This window comes from Heptranchias perlo, chromosome 30 (assembly GCF_035084215.1).
Source record: "Heptranchias perlo isolate sHepPer1 chromosome 30, sHepPer1.hap1, whole genome shotgun sequence".
Taxonomy (NCBI): domain Eukaryota; kingdom Metazoa; phylum Chordata; class Chondrichthyes; order Hexanchiformes; family Hexanchidae; genus Heptranchias; species Heptranchias perlo.
Window position 1 is genome coordinate 30,743,839 of NC_090354.1, and position 22,934 is coordinate 30,766,772.

At 44.6% G+C, this 22,934-nt stretch overlaps 1 protein-coding gene across 1 annotated transcript in view; it reads left to right on the forward strand.

Annotated features, from left to right (window-relative positions):
- map3k3 (mitogen-activated protein kinase kinase kinase 3) overlaps positions 1-22,934 on the forward strand; it is a 146,900-nt gene that overhangs the window by 60,421 nt on the left and 63,545 nt on the right. Inside the window, exons 8-9 of the mRNA XM_067969120.1 lie at positions 8,428-8,561; positions 17,723-17,796. Of these exons, the coding sequence (XP_067825221.1) occupies positions 8,428-8,561; positions 17,723-17,796 (208 nt within the window). The remainder of the gene's footprint in view (positions 1-8,427; positions 8,562-17,722; positions 17,797-22,934) is intronic.

The following is a 22,934-nucleotide window of genomic DNA, read 5'->3' on the forward strand; positions in this document are numbered from 1 at the left end:
GTGGCAAGCAGGGTCTGAGTCTGGACCATTTTGGCTCAGTGTAGCTTACTATCAGGTTGCAAAATGCAAGAGGTGTTTGAACGTCTCATTAAATTCTGCTTGATTCTGGGATGCGGTGGGTATTTTCTAGGAATGTAGCTGAGCTGGTAAAGGTAGTCTGTGAAATTCCTGGATGTGTGCCAGTAGAAGAATTTATTGACTGTACTTAGACCAAGCTTTGTGCAAAATGCCCTTGGAAAGTAGAAATGTAGGATTATAAAGAGTGTCTTATTTAGCAAGGGTGTGAAACCAAGGGAGGGTGCATTTACAATGCGCGCACGTTCTATGAAGGTACTGCTTACATAGACAGGATTTTATGGAGAACGAAAATGAGTGGTCCAGCAACTTAGATGGGGAGCAGATGTTTCTGTTGGAAGACTTCAGCCCAATTCACCCCAGCCTAGTCAAGGTTAGATGGCTAGTGAAGGTGATGAGGGGAAAGGATTTTAGGTACAAGGAATATTGTACTGACTACAGCCCCCCTGGATAAATGTCCTCTTAATGAAACCGCTGGCGAAAATGATGCTTTTGCACAATCTCAGACTGTGGCGGACAGTTACACCTTAAAGATCGTTCAGTCCCTCACAGATACTGAAGTTGTTTTCTCTCTCCACCACCCCCCACCTCACCCTTGCCTCCTCTGCTCCCTAACTATTTTATTTCCTCCTCCTGAAATGGGATGCAGATTATTTGATACCCGACTCTCCATTACCTTGTCTAAATACCCAGCATGTGAGCATGGGAACAAATAATTGGCAGACTAATAGAATCATAGGTTATAGCACGGAAGGAGGCCATTCAACCCATCGAGTCCGTGCCGGCTCTATGCAAGAGCAATCCAGCTAGTTCCACTCCCCCACCCTTTCCCTGTAGCCCTGCAAATTTTTTCCCTTTAAGTACTTATCCAGTTCCCTTTTGAAGGGCATGATCGAATCTGCCTCCACCACCCCCTCAGGCAGTGCACTCCAGATCCTAACCACTCGCTGCATAAAAAAGTTTTTCCTCATGTCACCTTTGGTTCTTTTGCCAATCATCTTAAATCTATGTCCTCTGGTTCTTGACCCTTCCGCTAATGGGAACAGTTTCTCTCTATCCACTCTGTCTAGATTCTTCATGATTTTGAATACCTCTATCAAATCTCCTAGCAATCTTCTCTGTTCCAAGGAGAACAACCCCAGCTTCTCCAGTCTATCCACGTAATTAAAGTCCCTCATCCCTGGAATCATTCTAGTAAATCTCTTCTGCACCCTTTCTAAGGCCTTCATATCTTTCCTAAAGTGCAGTGCCCGGAACTGGACACAATACTCCAGTTGTGGCTGAACCAGTGTTTTATAAAGGTTCATCATGACTTCCATACTTTTGTACTCTATGTCCCTATTTATAAAGCCCAGGATCCCATTTGCACATATAATTCACATAGAAATTACAAAATGGACACAGGCCATTTGCCCTAACCAGTCCATGTTGGTTTTTCTCCTCCCCATTTCCTTCAGCCACCGATCTAACCTAGTCTTAAATGTTGACCATGGAGAGGGCACATGGCTGAGCCCGAACCCGAATTTGCCTCTGCACTTTCCAGATTGGGCTGCTGGATCACAATAAAGAGCAGGAATCCAGTTGGATTTTTTTTCTCCTCCCTAACCCAGGGGCTCTGAGCCAGTTGTAGTACCCTTGTTGCCACAGCTGAGGGTAGCTCGCTCAGCTCAGACCCAGGACCTTCCTGGATTGTTTGCTCCAGTTGGTGCATTGACCCACTGAGACGTCAGTGGAGCTTTTATTTTCTAAACATCTGTTTAATTTTATACCTTTGTGGTGTGAACGTTGAGAAACGTTTCCCTTTGTTGGCGGAGTTTTATCTGTATGTTCAGTTGTGCAAGGAGAGGCTTGAGATGCAGCTGGTGTACCGCCCGCCAGTTCCTAGGAACTGCTGCCAAGCTTGGCTGTGTCCAAATGTCCGTGACACTCACCAGTGAAATGCGTGTGAGCGTGCAAATTGTTCAATCTTTTAAAACCATTTGTTACCCAGGCCTGCAATGTGAAAAAGAAATCCAAATTTTTGCTTTGAAGCTCAAAACGACACCAGTGCAATTTAATTCGAAAACAGTTTGGAGGCAAAATAATTTGGGGATCCAAATGCCCATAGCTATCTCCAATAGTCAGAAGCCTGATGTCAGGCAAGTTTTTTTTGTGGTGCCCAGCCAGTGTTCACCTGAACAGTACATTAAAAACGGCCAGTGAGTGAACCCTGACCAGATTATTGTTTGATTTCCTGTAAATAGCACAGGGAAGTATCCTGCTCATCTTCTATCAAAGACCCAAGTTGTGATGCAACCAAAACAGTTTCCTAATTATTGGCAGTTGTTTCACAAGTCGTAGTCAATTCGTGTAACTTGCAGAAAGAGCAAATTGTGTAGAAATATCAGAGTTAAAGGGGAAGGAAGTTCTGTGGGGGACGGGTACTTTTTATTCAAAGCACCCGATTTTTTAAAAACTTTTTTTAAAAAAGCATTAAATTTATATCTCAATAGATCAACTCCACGAATGCAGTCTATTAGCTGGGTGCTGTCCACCCTCAGCCGATGATGTGGCTTCCCGGCACCGGGCTGCTCTGGATCGACTCCCGGGCAGATTTATGGAGCTGACCTTGGTATTGGTGTGCATATTGTACATCATTCTTCTGCATATAATATGGAGCAAAGGAGCTCTACATTCCCTTGCACACAGGCGGTGTGTATTCCAAACGGCTGGACACTTCCATTTCCAGCTGTTGCTAAGATCAGTCGGCCAGACTAAAATAAGATTGATTTTTTTTTTGTCAGCCAGGCAGATGGAGTGCCTAGTTTTGGCAGGGTGATAGAGGAGAGGAAGGGCAGTGCTGGAGCAGTCGGGTCACCCTGCTGGAGCGGATATGTGATGCATTCACATCCTGTTCACAAGGGTGTTCTCACCTGGTGAGGGATCTTACCTGACACCATGCCAGGTTTTAAAGGAAGAGGAATGTGTAGAGGTGTCATCAGTAATGCAATTGCATCACCTTTCTGACGCTATAAATGTTTATTGTGTCTCTGGATTTTGAAAGCTGCAGGTCCAAGCACCTCCTTGTTAGGGTTCATGTTGGATTTGCTGCAGTTTGAACAAACAGCATGTAAACTGAATCCTTGGAACTGCCACTGATTGAGAATCCCTGAAAAGTTGCCTGTGCAGAGTCAGGCAGGGTGTGTAGAAAGCACATACATTTACACAAGCCTTCTAATGAGGGCAGATCTGCTGTCTGAAGGCATGGTGATGCAGCAGGAGTGTTTTACTCGTCTCTCTGCCGTGTGTTTATCTTCGACAGAGTGTGAGTTTAGCCGCGTTTGTGTTTGTGCGGAGAGATAACGATCGGGCAGGATGAAAATGGTCCAGAGCTCAATGCTCTTGTTTTTCCATCCACTTCCTTTGATATACACTGCTTTGCGCGACTTCCCCTTCCTGTTAGCGAGATGTTGTTTCCACAATAGCAGTTGGAGGCTGGCCAATCAGATAACGATTGCTTTTAGTATTGTGTGAAGGAGCGCTTGGGATGTGTTGGAAAAAGTGAAAGTTGAGGGGGAGGTAGTAATGCATTTGAACCCAAATGTTAATTTATCTTGTTGGTTTGTTTCACTTAGAGGAAAATTAGAGCTTAAAGTTAAATCTGGATTGTTTGCATTCCCGATTATCTCAAAGGACACTGAGTACAAAGCAGAAATGTGCTTTAATTAATCCCAAGATACATTTAGGATTGTGCACACTAGATAAAGTTATGCATATTTTTATGTGGTCATCTGATTCACTGAAAAGAAAGCTGTGGTTTCAAATTCCGCTCTAAAACTTCAGCGCGTAATCTAGGCCGATACTTCAGTGCAGTGAAGAAAAATGAGTGTCAAATATCCAAAAGCTCTTGACATACAGTAAATTGCTTCTGAAGTGCAATGATGGTTGTGTAGGTGAATGTGGCAGTCACTCTTGTGCTCCGCAAGATCACATATACAGAAGTGAGATGAATGATTAATTATTCTGCAGTGGTGGTGTTGATTGAGGAAGGTGTGTCATCTAGGATACTGGGAGAGCTCCCTGCTCATCAGATAGTGCCACGGGGTCTTTAACAGCCTGATCCATCAAACACACATCAGAAGGTAGCAGGTTCAAAATAACCGCTTTTTGCTCGGTTAACCGATTTCAACTAAAACTAGAACAGTTGCAGTTGGTCTTGGTGTCCCTGGGCTAGCGAGGAGGAAAAACAGTCAAGATTCCTGCTTCTGATCACAGTCCAGTCCCTCCTGCTGCAAAGGGCCTTTATGGATATCAGCTGATGAGAGTCGGACTCAGCTGTGATGTCCAAAGTGGTGGAATAGCCTGCTGACTTTCACTATCTCGTCTGCGATGTGAAGAAAGGTCACTTGGGCAAGTTACGGGAGGATGTTAACACTTATCGAACAATCCCCCAGCAGTGCCGGTGCCTTCAGGAGGTGGCGGGTGATGGAGGGAAGAGAATGAGAAATCGGCAAAAAGAAAAATGTCCAATTTTCAGATAAGAAAAAAAAATGCCTTATGATCTTTGCCTAGCAGAATATCAACATTGACAGATTTACCTACTGATTTGCACCCTTCGGTTGGAAGACCACAAATTGCTTTCCTGAGGTGCAGGAACTGGCAATTTTTTTTATTCATTCAGGGGGATGTGAGCATCGCTGGCAAGGCCAGCAATTATTGCCCATCCCTAATTGCTCTTGAGAAGGTGGTGGTGAGCCGCTGCCTTGAAGCGCTGCAGTCCGTGTGGTGAAGGTTCTCCCACAGTGCTGTTAGGTAGGGAGTGGAACATAGGAACAGGAGTAGGCCATTCAGCCCCTCGAGCCCGCTCCGCCATTTATTAAGATCATGACTGATCTGACTCCATATACCTGCCTTTGGCCCATATCCCTTAATACCTTTGGTTGCCAAAAAGCTATCTATCTCAGATTTAAAATTAGCAGTTGAGCTAGCATCAATTGCCATTTGCGGAAGAGAGTTCCAAACTTCTACCACCCTTTGTGTGTAGAAATGTTTTCTAATCTCGCTCCTGAAAGGTCTGGCTCTAATTTTTAGACTGTGCCCCCTACTCCTAAAATCCCCAAGCTAGTGGAAATAGCTTCTCTCTATCCACCCAATCTGTTCCCCTTAATATCTTATAAACTTCGATCAGATCACCCCTTAACCTTCGAAACTCTAGAGAATACAACCCCAATTTGTGTAATCTCTCCTCATAACTTAACCCTTGAAGTCCCGGTTTCATTGTAGTAAACCCACGCTGCACTCCCTTCAAGGCCAATATGTCCTTCCGAAGGTGCGGTGCCCAGAACTGCTCACATTACTCCAGGTGCGGTCTAACCAGGGTTTTGTATAGCTGCAGCATAACTTCTGCCCCCTTGTACTCTAGTCCTCTAGATATAAAGGCCAGCATTCCATTAGCCTTCTTGATTATTTTCTGCACCTGTTCATGACACTTCAATGATCTATGTATCTGAACCCCCAAGTCCCTTTGGACGTTCACTGTTTTTAACTTTTTACCATTTAGAAAGTACCCTGTTCTGTCCTTTTTTAGTCCAAAGTGGATGACCTCACATTTGCCTACATTGAATTCCATTTGCCACAGTTTTGCCCATTCACCTAATCTATCAATATCCCTTTGTAACTTTATGTTTTCATCTACACTGCTTACAATGCCACCAATCTTTGTGTCATCGGCAAACTTAGACATAAGACTTTCTATGCCTTCATCTAAGTCGTTAATAAATGTTGTGAATAATTGAGGCCCCAAGACAGATCCCTGCGGGACTCCACTAGTCACATCCTGCCAATGTGAGTACCTACCCATTATCCCTACTCTCTGTCGCCTTTCACTCAGCCAACTTCCTAACCAAGTCCGTACTTTTCCCTCGATTCCATGGGCTTCTATCTTAGCTAACAGTCACTTATGTGGGACTTTATCAAATGCCTTCTGGAAGTCCATATAAATAACATCCATTGACATTCCCCTGTCCACTACTTTAGTCACCTCTTCAAAAAATTCAATCAGGATTGTCAGGCTTGACCTACCTTTCACAAATGCATGCTGGCTCTCTCTGATTAACTGAAAATTCTCAAGGTGTTCAGTCACCCTATCCTTAATTATAGACTCCAGCATTTTCCCCACAACCGATGTTAGACTAACTGGTCTATAATTCCCTGGTTTCCCTTTCTCTCCTTTCTTAAAAAGGGGAGTGACGTGCAATTTTCAATCTAGAGGGACGGTTCCTGAATCTCGAGAACTTTGAAAAATTATAGTTAGGGCATCTGCAATGTGCTCACCTACTTCCTTTAAAACCCTGGGATGGAAACCATCTGGTCCTGGAGATTTGTCACTCTTTAGTGCTATTATTTTCTTCATTACTGTTGCTTTACTTATGTTAATTTTATTGAGTCCCTGTCCCCGATTCAATATTAGTTTTCTTGGGATTTCCGGCATGCTATCCTCTTTTTCTACTGTAAATACTGACGCAAAGTAATTATTCAACATGTCTGCCATTTCCCCATTGTCAATGACAATATCCCCACTTTCAATTTTTAAGGGGCCAACACTGCTCCTGACCACCCTCTTTTTCTTAATATAACTATAAAAGTTCTTCGTATTGGTTTCGATATCCCTGACAAGTTTCTTTTCATACTCTGTTTTTGTAGCTCTTACTATCTGTTTTGTAACCCTTTGTTGATCTTTGTATCTTTCCCATTCACCAGGATCTGTGCCATTTTTTGCCTTTTTGTATGCCCTTTCCTTATGTCTTATACTGACCCTTACCTCTTTTAGTTGTCCAATGTTTTGTTTTTTTGGCAAGTAGAGTTCTTGCCCCTCAGGTATAAACCGGTTCTGTATCCCGTTAAGTGCCAGGAGTTTGACCCAGCGACAATGAAGGGACAGCGATATATTTCCAAGTCAGGATGGTGTGTGACTTGGAGGGGAACATGCAGGTGGTGGTATTCCCATGCAGCTGCTGCCCCTCGCCTTCTAGGTGGTAGAGGTTGCGGGTTTGGGAGGTACTGGCGAAGAAACCTTGGCGAGTTGCTGCAGTGCATCTTGTAGATGTTACACACTGCAGCCACGGTGCACCGGTGGTGGAGAGTGAATGTTAGGGTGATGGATGGGGTGCCAATCAAGCGGGCTGCTTTGTCCTGTCGAGCTTCTTGAGTGTTGTTGGAGCTGCGCTCATCCAGGCAAGTGGAGAATATTCCATCACACTCCTGACTTGTGCCTTGTAGATGGTGGAAAGGCTTTGGGGAGTCAGAAGGTGAGTCACTCACCGCAGAATACCCAGCTTCTGACCTGCTCTTGTAGCCAAAGTGTTTATGTGGCTGGTCGAGTTAAGTTCCTGGTTAGTGGTGACCCCCAGGATGTTGATGGTGGGGGATTCGGCGATAGTAATGCCATTGAATGTCATGGGGAGGTGGTTCGCCACTCTCTCGTTGGAGATGGTCATTGCCTGGCACTTGTCTGGCGCGAATGTTACTTGCCACTTATGAGCCCAAGCCTGGATGTTGTCCAGGTCTTGCTGCATGCGGGCACGGACTGCTTCATTATCTGAGGGGTTGGAATGGAACTGAACACTGTGCAATCATCAGCGAACATCCCCACTTCTGACCTTATGATGGAGGGAAGGTCATTGATGAAGCAGGGTTGGGCCTAGGACACTGCCCTGAGGAACTCCTGCAGCGATGTCCTGGGGCTGAGATGATTGGCCTCCATTTTACCCATCCTTGTCTTTTCAGAAGAAAACAGTTATGATTCTGCATTATAATACGGACTGATGAGCAAGACTGAGTGCAAATAGGAAGCTTGGTGATATTTTGAGGTATGGGTAATGAGGTACATTAAACAGAAGTGCCTCACTTGTGCCTTTCAAGGTATTCTGACCTATCCAGAGAGATACTCCAGATTCCTCTGAACCTTGGCTGTGCTATACATGCTCGGTTACTTATGCATCATGCTTAAATGCTTGTGCATGCAAGTTGGCATTAAGTTATTAGCCTTAGGAGGTTCAGACTCAGGCTATTGGTTGGTGTTGGTACAAGTGATGTTAGGATGAATGTTGGTATGTGAACTATAGCCATTATACTGGGCCTGACAGTACTGAGGGGAGAAATAAGATAGAAGAAATTCAGTGCAACACAGACATTGCACAAGACCTCTTGAGTGTTTTAGTTTGATTACACTGCACCTTAGTGAACAGGATGGCTAGTCCCTATCTGTAGATATCAGTTAGTTTTACACAAGCATTTGACTGTATGAGATAAAAGCTAGGTAATGCATTAAAATGCAGATTTCTGCACCGCTCAGTAAAACAATTCTCTATGCAGGCTCTCAGAACACGGGTCGAAGCTCCCCGCCCCCAGGATACGTACCAGAGAGGCAACAGCGGATCGCTCGCCAAGGATCCTACACCAGCATTCACAGCGAGGGGGAGTTCATCCCTGAGAACATGGAACAATGTGTGAGTAAAGATTCTGCTCTGTAATGTGCCCTGAAATATACAAAGCAAAACTCAGGATTTTAAATGAGGAAGTGAGTAACAGCAAAACGTTCTGTCCCTCGCCCTCTGAGGAGGTTACTGTGGAGCACCTTTTTACTGGGAACTGCCAGCTCTTTTTGCTGTTTGGTTTGAATTGAAGCTTTGATGTATGTACCCATGACTACAGGATACAGATGAGTGTTAACAGCTGTACCAGACTATATTACCACTTCTTCTGGCTGTACAATTTTTTCTCTCCCCGTCAATGGATTTTGTCAGGCTGAGTATAGTTGTGTCTTGTCATTTTCATAAAGCAAAATTTGTCTCTGTAGGAGAGTGATACCAGCAAGGCAAAGCCTAGTCACTGAGGTCAGAGATAGTCTGGTGAAGCACATGGCTCTGGAGGCCACATCTGTACAAACAGATCTCTGCAGACAGCAAATGGGGGGTTGAGTAGTGTGGGATAACATGGAGCCTAATAAGCAAGGAGTGTTCTAGGTTCAATCGCCAGTCTGTGCTGTCGTTATTCTCAGCTAGTGTGTGCAGTAGTTATGTGATCTGTCCATTCACGTTCTCTTTTCTAAGCTCCACCCCATGCCCCCTTATTGTCATCCTTAAGTCCGTGGTTAACAGTTTTGTGGGTTCAGCTTGGCATTACCTGTAAAGATATTGAATCCCTCAATCAGATCCCCTCTCAGTCTCCACTTCACTGTGAACAAACTCAGCTTCTGTAGCCTCTCCTTGTAGCTCAGATATCTGATGCCAGGAATCAGACAGGTAGCATACCGCAGCATCTTTTCCAGTAACATGTCTTGTAATATGGTGACTACGGCTGCAAAACATACACCAGGTGGGGATGAACTAATGCCCTGAATAAGCTCAGTATCACATCCTGTAATGTTCTATAACAACCCACAATCCTTTTGCCTCAATTACCACAGCAGATGGTTTCAATGATCTGTCCACCAATCCCCCGTAATCCTTTTCCTCTCCCATATCCTGTAGACTAACTCCATTTCATTTATAGTTCTGATATTTATTCTTCTTCCCAATTCTCATCACTTTTCTCTCACTGGCATTGAATTTAATTTGCTATTTCTCAGCTCAACTTTCCAATCTTAAGTAGATCCCTCTGCACCGATGGTTTATACCTTCCTTCCCCAACCTTGGTGTCATTGGCAGATTTTGACAGTTTTGTCTCTATCCCCATTTGCAAATCATTGATATACTAAACAATCTGTTGGCCCTGATCCTTGGGGCACCCCACTTCCTGCCACTCCCACACAGCCCAAGGCATGACCACCCTCTATCTCCTTTGAAGGAGGTTGCCAAACTCCTTCAATAATTATCCATATTTTCAGTGGCTTTTCTACCTTATGGACCAGCCTCTTATGTGGCACCGTATCAAAAACCTTGCTGAAGTCTAGACGAGCACTGTCCACAGCTCTCTTTATCCATAAGCTCCGACACCGTCTCAAACAATTCTACCATGTGTGTCGAGGATGAGTCCCTTGCCCACTCCCCCCACCGATGACTTGCCCTGATGACTCTGTACTTCTCTAGGTGTTTCACCATGCCCTCCTTCAGGCGAACCTCTCTCATATTACCCAGGACACCCACCAGGCTCACCTATAAAATCCTTCTGCACTTGTTCCCCTCTCTACAGTCATGTGATACAATTCCCGATTCCCTAAAAAAAAAACCCTGTCAGAACGGAACTGACTTCATCAATCATTTCCTTGAACTGGCTCCTGATGGGCAGGTCTCACGCAGCCACTGGCAACCAGCCCAAACCTAGTGGGCTTGTTAAAAGTCAATGACCAGAGAACCAATTTTTTTTTCCTCTGGGTCTTCCAAACTGCTGCCAGGCTACCTGTCCCAGTAAATGCTCTGTGGGGACTCCAGTGTGATGCCCCTGTAATGACAAATTGTCAGTATGTAGACACATGCTGAAGTGGTACCATGATGCCAGTATTTCACGTCTGCTCACTGCCGAGTCACACAGTTTGCGGGTGTGCTACGTCCTGCTTGCAGCTGGTTTATACGGAGATCGGCTGCACTATTCACACATTAAAAAAACAGGAGAGCAGTGCTCCTCCAAGACCTGGCCAGCATAAGAGCAGCATCTGACACCTCTCAATCAGCAGCCAGGACTATAGAGGACTTCCTTCCACTGTGGGTGTGGGTGAATCATTCCAGGTGGGCCTCACAAAACTCTTGAGTGGCTCCTTCAACACAGCCTTAACCTGCCAAACCTGTCTGCAGCAAGATAGTGTTAGTTGTCGGGTGCAATACACCACAAATTGGGAGGGGAGAGTTCTATTAAAGTGCAACAGTACACCAATAACTGAAAGTTGTCATTTATTCCAGCAAGTTCCACAGTTTGTTTGATTCCTTCTATTAGTTTGCAGATTGCTGAGGGCAGTGGAAGCCCCTGTGTGCATGAAACACTTTACTGCAGAGGTCATTTATAAGCAAGCTGAGTCTCCATGGTTACTGAATCAGTGACGACTGCCGGGCCCTCATTCTGCCATATTCAGCTCGTCCTGGTTCCTGTTGCATTGTGGGATAGCAGATACTGCGACGAGCTGTGATTAAGCTCGCACTGGCCCTGGGCTTCACAGCTTCCACCTCACAGCCTTCTGTTCCCATCCTTGCCTGAGCCTCCTGCCTCCCAGCTGGCTGCAATCAGAAACTGCACCCCGTGATTTAACCCCCTCACTGTACCCTCGAGTTTACTGGAAAGGCTTCGGAGTATCGCAGCCTTTGTCCAATGTGAATGTACCTCCAATTCCACAGAGAATTTAATTCTGACTTTTTAACTAATGTATTTTTTTCTCTTAATTTCCCTCTGCAACTTTGCCATCCCGTGACATTCCTCGGCAGAGAGCGTAGACAGACGGACCACTTGCCCCCGGGCCTCTGCCTGTGCTGCAGATGGTGTGCTGTGTCAGAGCAGACCTCCATGACTCATCCTCTGCTATTTACCTCTCTGACTGTGGGACAGCACCTCCCCTTCATTCATCACATTCACATGATTATTTTTTCTCTCTTCCCACATAAATTATTTAGTCTGCTTGGGCCTTTGCTGTTGGGGGGAGGGGAGCACGAGCCTGCTTCCAAACTCCTGCCAATCCCCCTTTTTTTAAAAGAAAGAACATGCATTTACATCGCACCTTTCACGGCCTTGTGACGTTCCAAACCGCTTTACAGCCAATGAAACATTTTTTTTGAAGTGTAGTCTCCGTTGTAATGTAGGAAACGCAGCAGCTAATTTGCGCACAGCAAGGTCCCACAAACAGCAACGTGATAATGACCAGTTAATCTGTTTTAGTGCTGTTGGTTGTTGGTCAGGACACTGAGAGAACACCCCTGCTCTTCTTCGAAATAGTGCCATGGGATCTTTTACTTCCACCTGAGAGGGCAGATAGCATTTCATCCGAAAGACGGTACCTCCGACAGTGCAGCACTCCCTCAGTACTGTACTGGGAGTGTCAGCCTAGATTTTGTGCTCATGCCTCTGGAGTGGGACTTGAACCCACAGCCTTCTGACTCAGGCGAGAGTGCTATTGACTGAGCCGTGTCTAACACCTTTGACTGTCTGCTGGAGCTGTGTGCTGATCCCCAGGACCTGATTTTTTTCCCTCCACTGCAGAGACATGCCATCGCCTCCACAATTCATTCTATTAGCTTGATGCAGCCCAAGTCATGGAGTGGGGGAAGGGGAGGGGGGTGGAGAGGATCTTCCCCTACATGGCACTGAGAATTAGATTTCCAACTCTCGGTATTGCGATATCACCCGGCACCTTCCAGGCTGACGCTTAGTGAAAGTAAGAAGACCGACTTGCAGTTATATAGTCTTATCACATTTTCAGGATGTCCCAAAGCTCTTCACATCAAATGCATTACTTTTTGGAGTATAGTCACTTTTCTTTTTAGGCAGCCAATTTGCATGCAGCAAGATCCCAGAAATGACAAATCAGCTGAGTAAGAAATAGGAGCAGGAGTAGGAGTAGGCCATACGGCCCTTCGAGCTACAGCGCCAATTTTTAAGATCGTGGCTGGTCTTCTACATCAACTCTACTTTCCCCATGTCCCTTGATTCCCTTAATGTCCAAAAATCTATCGATCTCAGCCTTAAATATACCAAACGACTGAGCATCCACAGCCCTCTGGGGTAGAGAATTCCAAAGATTCACAACTCTGAAGAAATTTTTCCTCATCTCTGTCTTAAATCGCTGACCCCTTACCTTGAGACTATGACCTCTGGTTCTAGACTCTCCAGCCAGGGGAAACAGCCTCTCTGCATCTACCCTGTCAAGTCCTCTAAGAATTTTATACGTTTCTATGAGATCACCTCTCATTCTTCTAAACTCCAGAGAATATAGGCCCATTCTACTCAAACTCTCCTCAAAGGACAACCCTCTCATCCCAGGAATCAATCTAGTGAACCTTTGTTGCACCCCCTCTAAGGCAAATAGATCCTTCCTTCGGTAAGGAGACCAAAACTGTACACTGTTCTCTGAATCTTTTTTTAGTGGCATTGGTTGAGGGAAGCTTATCGAACTAAGACACCAGAAGCACTCCCTGCTCTTCCAATAGTTCCTTGGGATCTCTTGTGGTCGCCTGTGCAGTACCGAGGGTGTGTTTCATCGCCAATGGTGCCATCAACTGACCTGCAGCTGTTAACGCAACTGAAACAATTTATTTTGCCCCGAGCACCATTTTAAACTTAAAACAAAAACAGCAACTGCTGGAAATATACAGCAGGTCAGTCAGCTTCTGTAAAGAGAACAGTCAGGTTAATGTTTCAGGTGTAACCCTTCGTTAGAACTAAAAACTGAAAGATAAACCATCATTTTAGTAGAAGTTGGGGGAGAAAGTGGAGAGATGAAAAGATGCTGTAATCACAGAGAGAAAGTTTTTGGGTTGAATGAGCTGCAGACTGTAAAAAGAACAGTGGAGGCAATGGGAAGGTCTTCTGTTTTAAACTTTGTCCCTATTTTGCCCAAATACAGTTAGCCATACATTCAACTGCATGCCACCTGGTGAATCCATGGTATGTGCGGAGATCTATCCCTCAATGAGAGGGAATATTCAAGTTCCCAACACCAAACAAACCAGGGAAACTTAAAGTGACTGTTAGCCCAAGTCACCTGGATGTTGAATCCATTGCTCCTGCTGATTCTTAGCACAAATCTGATAAATTGCACTCTGTTTCGCTTACTACCAGACTTCAAAAGTATGGAACTCAGTTTTCCCCGTCTTCTCTTCCCATTCAGCTATCTACAGGCTTTTAAAATCCAACTTGGCATTTCCCAGTGACTACTTTTTCTCCTTTTTCCAACCTCAGTGACGTCTTGAGCTATGGGGCCTCGGCCCTTCAACTTGGCTTTTCCAATAAACAATGTTCAAAAACAAGAATGCAGAATTTAAAACTAGATGGATGGATGTTCAATATATACAGAGCTTTATCGCATCTCTTAGAAGCATCCCAAAGTGTTTCACACACAAAGAATTGCATTCTGCAGTTACTGTTATGCAGATGCAAAAATATTTTGGGTAGGAGCCCCACTAGAAGTTTTTAACTTACGATTGGAAAACAAAATCAACAAGCCAGGTTATTTATTACTAGGGTAGTCAGCAAACTTGTTAACACCTGGAGTACTGTGTTCAGTTCTGGGCACCGCACCTTAGGAAGGATATATTGGCCTTGGAGGGAGTGTAGCGTAGATTTACTAGAATGATACCTGGACTCCAAGGGTTAAATTACGAGGAGAGATCACACAAACTAGGGTTGTATTCCCTGGAATTTAGAAGATTAAGTGGTGATTTGATCGAAGTTTTCAAGATATTAAGGGGAACTGATAGGGTAGATAGAGAGAAACTATTTCCTCTGATTGGGGAGTCTAGGACTTGGAGACATAGCCTAAAAATTAGAGCCATGACTTTCAGGAGTGAAGTTAGGAAGCACTTCTACACACAAATGGTGGCAGGAGTTTGGAACTCTCTTCTGCAAACGGCAGTTGATGCTAGCTCAATTGTTAATTTTAAATCTGAGATTGATAGATTTGTGTTAACCAAAGGTATTAACGAATATGGGTCTACAGCGGGTATGTAGAGTTAGATCACAGATCATGGTCTCATTGAATGGCGGAACAGGCTCGAGAGGCTAAATGGCCTACTCCTGTTCCTATGTTTAGATTCTGCTTTCTGTATATCTGTGAGCCAGAAACCTGTTGCTTCCCGTTTTGTGACACTGCAGTAATGGGCTGAAGTGACCTACTCACTGCGGTCTGGGTCAACCTTTGGCTCATCAGTCTGCAAGCTCTGAGCGTACGTTGGTCCAAAATGATTCAGTACGCCTGAAATCTTCCCATAGATGCTCTCTGGGCATGTGTGGATGCTAATAATAGGAAACCAGGAGAGTGATGTTCAAGTGGAGACCCATGATCACCGAGCGCTATTTCCTGGTTTTTCTTTACCGAGGTACTACCCATTTGTGGATCTGTAGGAAGGACCCTGTGTTCTGCCTGTGTATCAGCTTGGCTCAGTGATAGTATACTCGCCTCTGAGTCAAAAGATCATGGCTTCAAGCCCCACTCCAGAGACTTGAGCACAAAATCCAGGCTGACATTTCATTGCAGTACTGAGGAAGTGCTGCACTGCCAGAGGTGCCATCTTTCCACAAGGGGAAACTGGCCAAAAAAGCTAGAGTTAGATGTGAGTGCACGCAAGAAAGTAATGTCCAGAGACAGCTGGAATTCTTCAAGAAGCACAAAGGAATCCCAGAGTCTTCAGTGCCTTGGGGTTCATAGTTCATGATGCATGACATGTTCAGACAGTGGGCTTTTAAGCTGTGCTTTGCCACATCTAGCTGCCTGCCAAGAATTGGTAAAACTCAGTCGAGGGACAGCAGACGTATTTGAGCCTCTAGTTGGGACTCCGCCATTTTAACTCTGAAAATGCTTTAATTTGAATTTGTCAAGAATAAATGGCACAGGATAAATGGTACATGGCTCTGTGGATACTTGCACCGTGTGGTGTGGTAGTGAGTCTTTCAGAGCAGAAATGCCCCAGGTTCACTGGATTAGCTATTCTCAGTTGGGAAAATAAAGTAGCGTTTGAGATACAATTCTGGATAGATGCAACACTTGTCCTCATTAAACCCTGAGAGAAAGGGACTTGTTGATTATCATCCAATGGTCTCTACTTGAAAGCGTGCATGTGCGAATGTTGGGTGAGGGCTGGGCTCATCTGTAATACCGCCGTATGGATAATTATCTCCAAAAATTGGGACCCAGGCACCCATTAATATAGGGAGCTTTGGCTGGAAAATCTTGATGTACTGCCCACAACTGACGTACAAATATACCTTTGTTTGCCTAAGTGATACCACATTTAGTTCACTTCAAGTTACGCAGTATTACCGTAAGCCAATCTGAATAACAGCAACAATCAGCTTTTCCAACAGTTTGAAGAAAGTGCAGATCAAAAATTGAACAGGAGCAGAGTTATATCAGAGACTATTTTCCTAACTGTATGTATGAAAGGATAAGATAGTTATCAGAGCAATCATCACCAGCGCTAAAGTAACATGGCTTCAAAATTACAGCAACAAAGCAGATGTTGGGTTCGACTGGACATTAGAAGACAATTCAGTTCAGCAGTCGGATTACAGAATAACTTGTAATCTTATTAACTTGTGTAGCAGCATAATCAATATCAATCATATGCTCTCTATTTAACTCTGGCATTGGTGTGAAGGCTTGCAATGTCTGTATTTGGCAATTAGCTGCACTGTCAGGTCAAAGTTAAATACTCTTTCTGGAGTGAGCTTTTTCTGCAGTCCGGTGGTCACATTATTGAAATTATGCCAACCGTGAGTTTTCTGTGACTTGGTTTAATGGGCATCATCTTCTATTTACACACTCTTACTTTGAGAGCTTGTGTTACTGGGTGAGCTTGTCGCAACTGCTCAGTTTGTTTCCAAACTGAACTGAGTTCTCTTGGCTTTTCGTCGCTTCTTCTCACAGTCGTCTTTTTCTTTCTGAATTGCTCTGCTTTTCTTGCTGGGTCTATTTCTGAGTGACCCTTGCCTTTGGTCTCTTTTCTGAAAAATTGAAGTAAAGCTGCCCCTTGTACTTGAACATCAAAGTGATCCAAAGGAATGTAGCTCACGTCACATCCTCTGAAAATTTGAGCCTTTTTAATCTTTATACCCTTGATGCCTTATTGATAAGTTTCACGGTACCGCACATCTACATAGAATTGCATAAAATTACTTCAGTACGTAACAGAAACAGGCCATTCGACCCAACAGGTCTATACCAGTGTTTATGCTCCACACAGGTCTCCTCCCACCCTACTTCATCTCACCCTATCAGCATATCCTACTATTCCTTTCTCCTTCATGTGTTTATCTAGCTTCCCTTTAAATGCATCTATGGTAGTCGCCTCAGCTACTCCTTGTGGTAGTGAGTTCCACATTCTAACCGCTCTCTGGGTAAAGAAGTTTCTCCTAAATTCCCTCTTGGATTTATGAGTGACTGTCTTATTTATGGCCCCTAGTTCTGGTCTCCCCCGCAAGTGGAAACATCTTCTCTAGGCCTACCCTATCAAACCATTTCGTAATCTTAAAGATCTCTATCAGGTCACCCCTCAGTCTTTTTACTAGAGAAAAGAGCCCCAGCTGATCATGGATAATGCATCATGGCTTGATCTCACAAATTTGTCAATCTTAAAGGGCTTTGGAGCCTAAAACACAAGCTTATAATTTGACTGTCTGTTAAATAGATTTTTTTCAAGATATTTATCACTGAGGACATGTCTCTGAGGCTGGATGCTGGTCGTGTCATTAACAGTATAGACGTAGGAAATTTTGTGGCACTTGGCCTGATTTGACATCCTGGCCTTTCGGGTTTTGGCCTTTTTAGTTTTTTAGCTTTAAATGCAAACAGTCCTGTTTCTAACAAATCTCCCATACAAAGTGTGCAATTTTAACCCTGGCCCCTCTCGTTGGATTTGCTTCTGAATTTATTCCTACAACTCTTCTTCCTCCACTTTCTTTCCCCCCCCCGCCCCCCCCCTCCCCCATGGTCCATAGTAAACGTAAATTAATGGCAATGTTATGTTTCCTGCAGATGTACGAACCCCAGAGCAGTGCTGAGAACTCCGTATCGGGCAGCTGCCAGTCCTTGGATAGGAGAGCAGACAGGTGAGTGCAGGCACAGAGACCTCTTCTCCTTATCCGGCTTTCTAAGCCTATCAAATAATTCTTCTTGTTATTGAGATAGTAACTTAACATCCTGGGTTCGATCCATGGAAGATACTGTGTTGAGTAGGAGTGAGGACACTACAGTTGACCGCGACACCCCTGAGTTAGGGAGGGATAATTGACCTGTGTTCCCCCTTCTACTCAACTGTTGTTAAGTTCAGGGGTTTGGATTCAGCTGCAGTTCTCGAGCCCCCACCCCCTCCCGCCACCTGTGCTGGAATAGTCGCCTGACACTCACTCTGCTTGCTTATGAGGAATAGACACTTGGGCAAAGTATCAGAGACTGATCGGTACCACAGAATTTTATTCTAGCGAGTGTCAGCGTCTGTGGTAGTCGAATGGGAGCAAAACTAACAGGGAAAAAAAGAAGGGAAAAATGTATTCAGGGAAATTTTGTGTGAGCAGTTCAAAAATGACAACTCCCGTAACTTTTTCCGAAGGCAAAATTTCTCAATCTGGCAACTCACAAATGTTGGAGCTGTCTCTTCTGATTAATGCCAACCAGCAGGGCAGGGCAGTCCCGGCTGTGGGTTTGTCCATGACTACAGTCTTTGCTACTCCACATTCTCGATGGCTGATAATGTTGGTCAACGGCACAACAGAGAAAGTGAGTGCATCATTTCATCTCTAGGACTCAAACTCAAGGCCACTACATGCAAACCAGCCACTGAGCCTGTTTCAGAAGATAATCTTGGTCCAGTGTTGGAGCGTCAGTGGCCAAAGCAGATTGGTTGATGCCTAGCCAATCACCTCCGTCCCTGTAGGCAGGGAGGTTCATTTCTGGGTCAGTGTTTCGCACATAGTAGCCACTGAAGCCCTGTGAGCTGGTCACCCATCAACCATCTTAGCTTGGATGGTGAGGAAAGGCAGAAGGAACTAAGAGAAAAATCCTTTGAGTCTTATGCTCAATAAAAAAGCGCCCCTTTCCTCTGTTAGAACATTGCTTGTACGCAGAGGGATGGCGGTCATTTCACCAGATCTCCCAGTGCCACTGCTGGACTACCTTGGGGTAGACGTGGTCACACTTAGCTACCGAGTAGACGTGATCACACTTAGCTACCGAGTAGGTTGGCGAAATGCTGACACCCCAGCTATTGCCTTGTTTGTTTTCAGCCCTGAAAAGTTCAGACTCTGATCCAAACAGGAAAGCCGGCCCTCTCCCCTAAACCCCCCTCCCCCGAGGCAGATGGTTATTGTCTGGATTGCCTTAATTCTGTGTTCAGGTGGGGAAAATATTGTGCTTGGCACATTTGTCCAGTTCTGCTTTCCAGCAAAAGTCATAGATTTTGTATTAACATCTATATCAGCATTGTCAGGTTTAGGCTTCACAACCCAGCCAGGGATCAACGTCCAGTATTAGGAGCTTACCTGCCATCCCATCCAATAACTGTCTGGTTTATACTTGGGTGGTCACTCTGAGTTACTTGCGGACAGTTGTTCAGATTGTTGGGTTGGGCAGTCTGTTGTCCCAAACCCAGGACTCTGTCTTAGGGAAGCACAGTAACCACTTTACAAAGTACGATATGGCGAGCACCAATACAAAGGACTTCCATTGCAGGCAAAAGCTGATGCATTCTAAGATGAATCACTCAAATAGTACCCTCAAAGAGAACAACTTAACAGACACCTTATCCTTCAAATGAGGCATTAAACTGAAGCCCCCATTTGCTGCATTCAGGTGGACTTAAACACCCCATGGCACAGTTACTACCAGTTCAGCCCAGCTCATGTGTAAGCATTTGAGCGAGTGCAGCATTGTCAGTTGTGACGTTAAATCAAGGCCCCACCTACCTGTTCAAATGGATGTTAAAGATCCCATGGCACTATTCGAAGAAAAGCAGGGAGCTAGTGGCCTGGTCAAGAATTTCCCCCAATCAATGCCACCAAGAAGCCATTCATCCTGTTGCTGTTTGTGGGACCTTGCTGAAGCAGAATGACTGCTGCATTTACCCACGTAATGGTAACTGCACTTCAGAAGTAATTCACTGTGCACAAAGCTTTGATACATTTCAGTGATGTGATAATTGCAAGATTGTTTTTCGGTCCAAGCAGCACTCCTTCCCTGAAGCAGAGAGACATGCCCCTCACTCTGGGAATGATGATGTAGCCCAGGAAAGGAATGTTTCTTTTCTTGCCATTTCAGAGGTCTCCACTACCATAAAGCCGCACAGCTTTTCCCAGTTGGAGGGTCGGCAGCTTTACTGTTGCCAAACTCTCTGCGACTGCGGTTTGCAAACTGGCTACTGGAATGCTGTGTAGGCTCTCCCTCCATTTCTGTGGGGAGGTAATGTGGCTCACTTCTCGCTGAGCACTGGGCCAGTGCTTCTACAGTTCTCCTCCCACCTAAATTCGCAAAGGCAGTCCAGAGGACGAGCTCATGGAATGCATTTGGGACAGCTTCCTGGAACAATACGTCATGGAACCAACTAAGGAACAGGCTATTTTAGATCTTGTATTGTGTAATGAGACGGGATTAATTAGTAATCTCACAGTAAAGGATCCTCTGGGGAAGGGTGATCATAATATGATAGAATTTCACATTGATTCGAGAGTGACATACTTAAGTCTGAAACTAGAGTCCTAAACTTAAGTAAAGCCAATTACATAGGTATGAGGGGCGAGTTGGCTGAGGTAAATTGGGAAATTAGATTAAAAGGTATGACGGCATATAAGCAATGGCAAACATTTAAAGAAATATTTCAATATTTTCAATGAATATACATTCCACTGAGAAATAAAAACCCCACGGGAAAAGTGATTCATCGTGGCCAACTAAAGAAGTTAAGGACAGTATTAGATTAAAAGAAGAGGCTTATAATGTTGCAATGAAGTGTGATAAGCCTGAGGATTTGGAAAGTTTTAGAAACCAGCAAAGGATGACGAAAAAATTGTTAAAAAGGGAGAAAATAGAATATAGCAAGAAGGTGACAGATGGAGTATAATGTGGGGCAATGTGAGGTTACTCACTTTGGTAGGAAAAATAGAATGGTTTTCAGAGAACATAAGAAATGGGAGCAGGAGTAGGCCATGTAGCCCCTCGAGCCTGTTCCGCCATTCAATCAGATCATGGCTGATCTTCAACCCCAATTCCACTTTTCTGCCCGATCCCCCTATCCCTTGATTCCCCTAGAGTTTAAAAATGTATCTATCTCAGCCTTGAATATACTCAACGACTCAGCATCCACAGCCCCCTGGGGTAGAGAATTCCAAAGATTCACATCCCTCTGAGTGAAGAAATTCCTCCTCATTTCAGTCTTAAATGGCCGACCCCTTATCCTGCGACTATGCCATCTAGTTCTAGACTATCCAGCCAAAGAAACAACCTCTCAGTCTCTACCCTGTCAAGTCCCCTTAGAATCTTTTATGTTTCAATAAGATCACCCGTCATTCTTCTAAACTCCAGAGAGTAAAGGCCCATTCTACTCAACCTCTCATAGGACAACCCTCGCATCCCAGGAATCAATCTAGTGAACCTTCGTTGCACCGCCTCTAAGGCAAGTATATCCTTCCTTAGATAAGGAGACCAAAACTGCATGCAGTACTCCAGGTGAGGTCTCACCAAAGCCCTGTACAACTGTAGTAAGACTTCCTCACTCTTGTATTCCAACCCCCTTGCAATAAAGGCCAACATGCCATTTGCCTTCCCAGTTGCTTGCTGTGCATGCATGCTAACTTTTTGTGTTTCTTGTACCACGACACCCAAGTCTCTCCGGACACCAGCGTTTAATAGTTTCTCACCATTTAAAAAAATTCTGTTTTTCTATTCTTCCTACCAAAGTGTATAACCTAACATTTCCCCACATTAGACTCCACCTACCACCTTCTTGTCCACTCACTTAACCTGTCTATTTTCCTTTGTGGACTCTTTGTGTCCTCCACACAGCTTACCAGGACACCCAGAGATTCTACCCCCTCCCCACAGCTGGCCCAGTGCTTCCACCTTTAATTTACCTGAAGGTTTAATTGGGAAAGTTGAGTAACTAATGGATACCTTGCAGTATCAGCTGGTTAAGTGAGTGGACAAGAGTAGGAACCATAACAAGAACAAGATATTTTTGGCATAGTAGTTGGTCATTCTCACTTCAAGTTCTCCCTAACTCACTTACGTTTTCATTAAGATTGCCTTGTAGATGTGTGATGGAGGTTAGTTGAAGTCATGGAAGCTCATAAAAATTGTTGGGTGATGGTCTCAAGTGAGCTGCCTGATAGTTCAGCTGGTTATAGACATGTGTAGCTGAGCAATTCAGACCAGGTGTGATCCTTTGTCTGCCAAGTTAAGATAGTTACAATTGGGGAAAAAAAGAAAGACTTGCATTTATTTAGCCCCCTTCAAGACCTTCAGACGTCTCAAAGCGCTTTACAACCAAGGAAGTACTTTTGAAATGTAGTCACTGTTGTAAAGTTGGGAATTGGCCGAAAATTAGCCGGGGTTTCTGCTCCTGATGGCTATCCAGTGACCTCTGCTGGAGTGTCCATTTGTGTATGGGCATCAGATGAGGATAGAATTTGGCACGGTTATGATGTCCTCCCACAAATAAAATTAATTAAATAAAATCTGGAATTAAAAAAAAACTAGTATCAGTAATGGTGGCCATGAAACTATCGGATTGTCGTAAAAACCCATCTGGTTCACTAATGTCTTTTAAGGAAGGAAACCTGCCGTCCTTACCTGGTCTGGCCTATATGTGACTCCAGACCCACAGCAATGTGGTTGATTCTTAATTGCCCTCTGAAATGGCCTAGCAAGCCACTCAGTTGTAAAATCTCACTTAAAAAAAATCATAATAAGAATAAAACCAGACGGACCACCCGGCATCTGAACACTAGGCTCCGGACACGACAAATGCAAACCAAGCCCAGTCGACCCAGCAAAGTCCTCCTCACTAACATCTGGGGACTTGTGCCAAAATTGGGAGAGCTGTCCCACAGATTAGTCAAGCAACGGCCTGACGTAGCCGTACTCACAGAATCATACCTTTCAGCCAACGTCCCTGACTCTTCCATCACCATCCCTGGGTATGTGCTATCCCACCGGCAGACCAGACCAACCAGAGGTGGCGGGACAGTGATATGCAGTG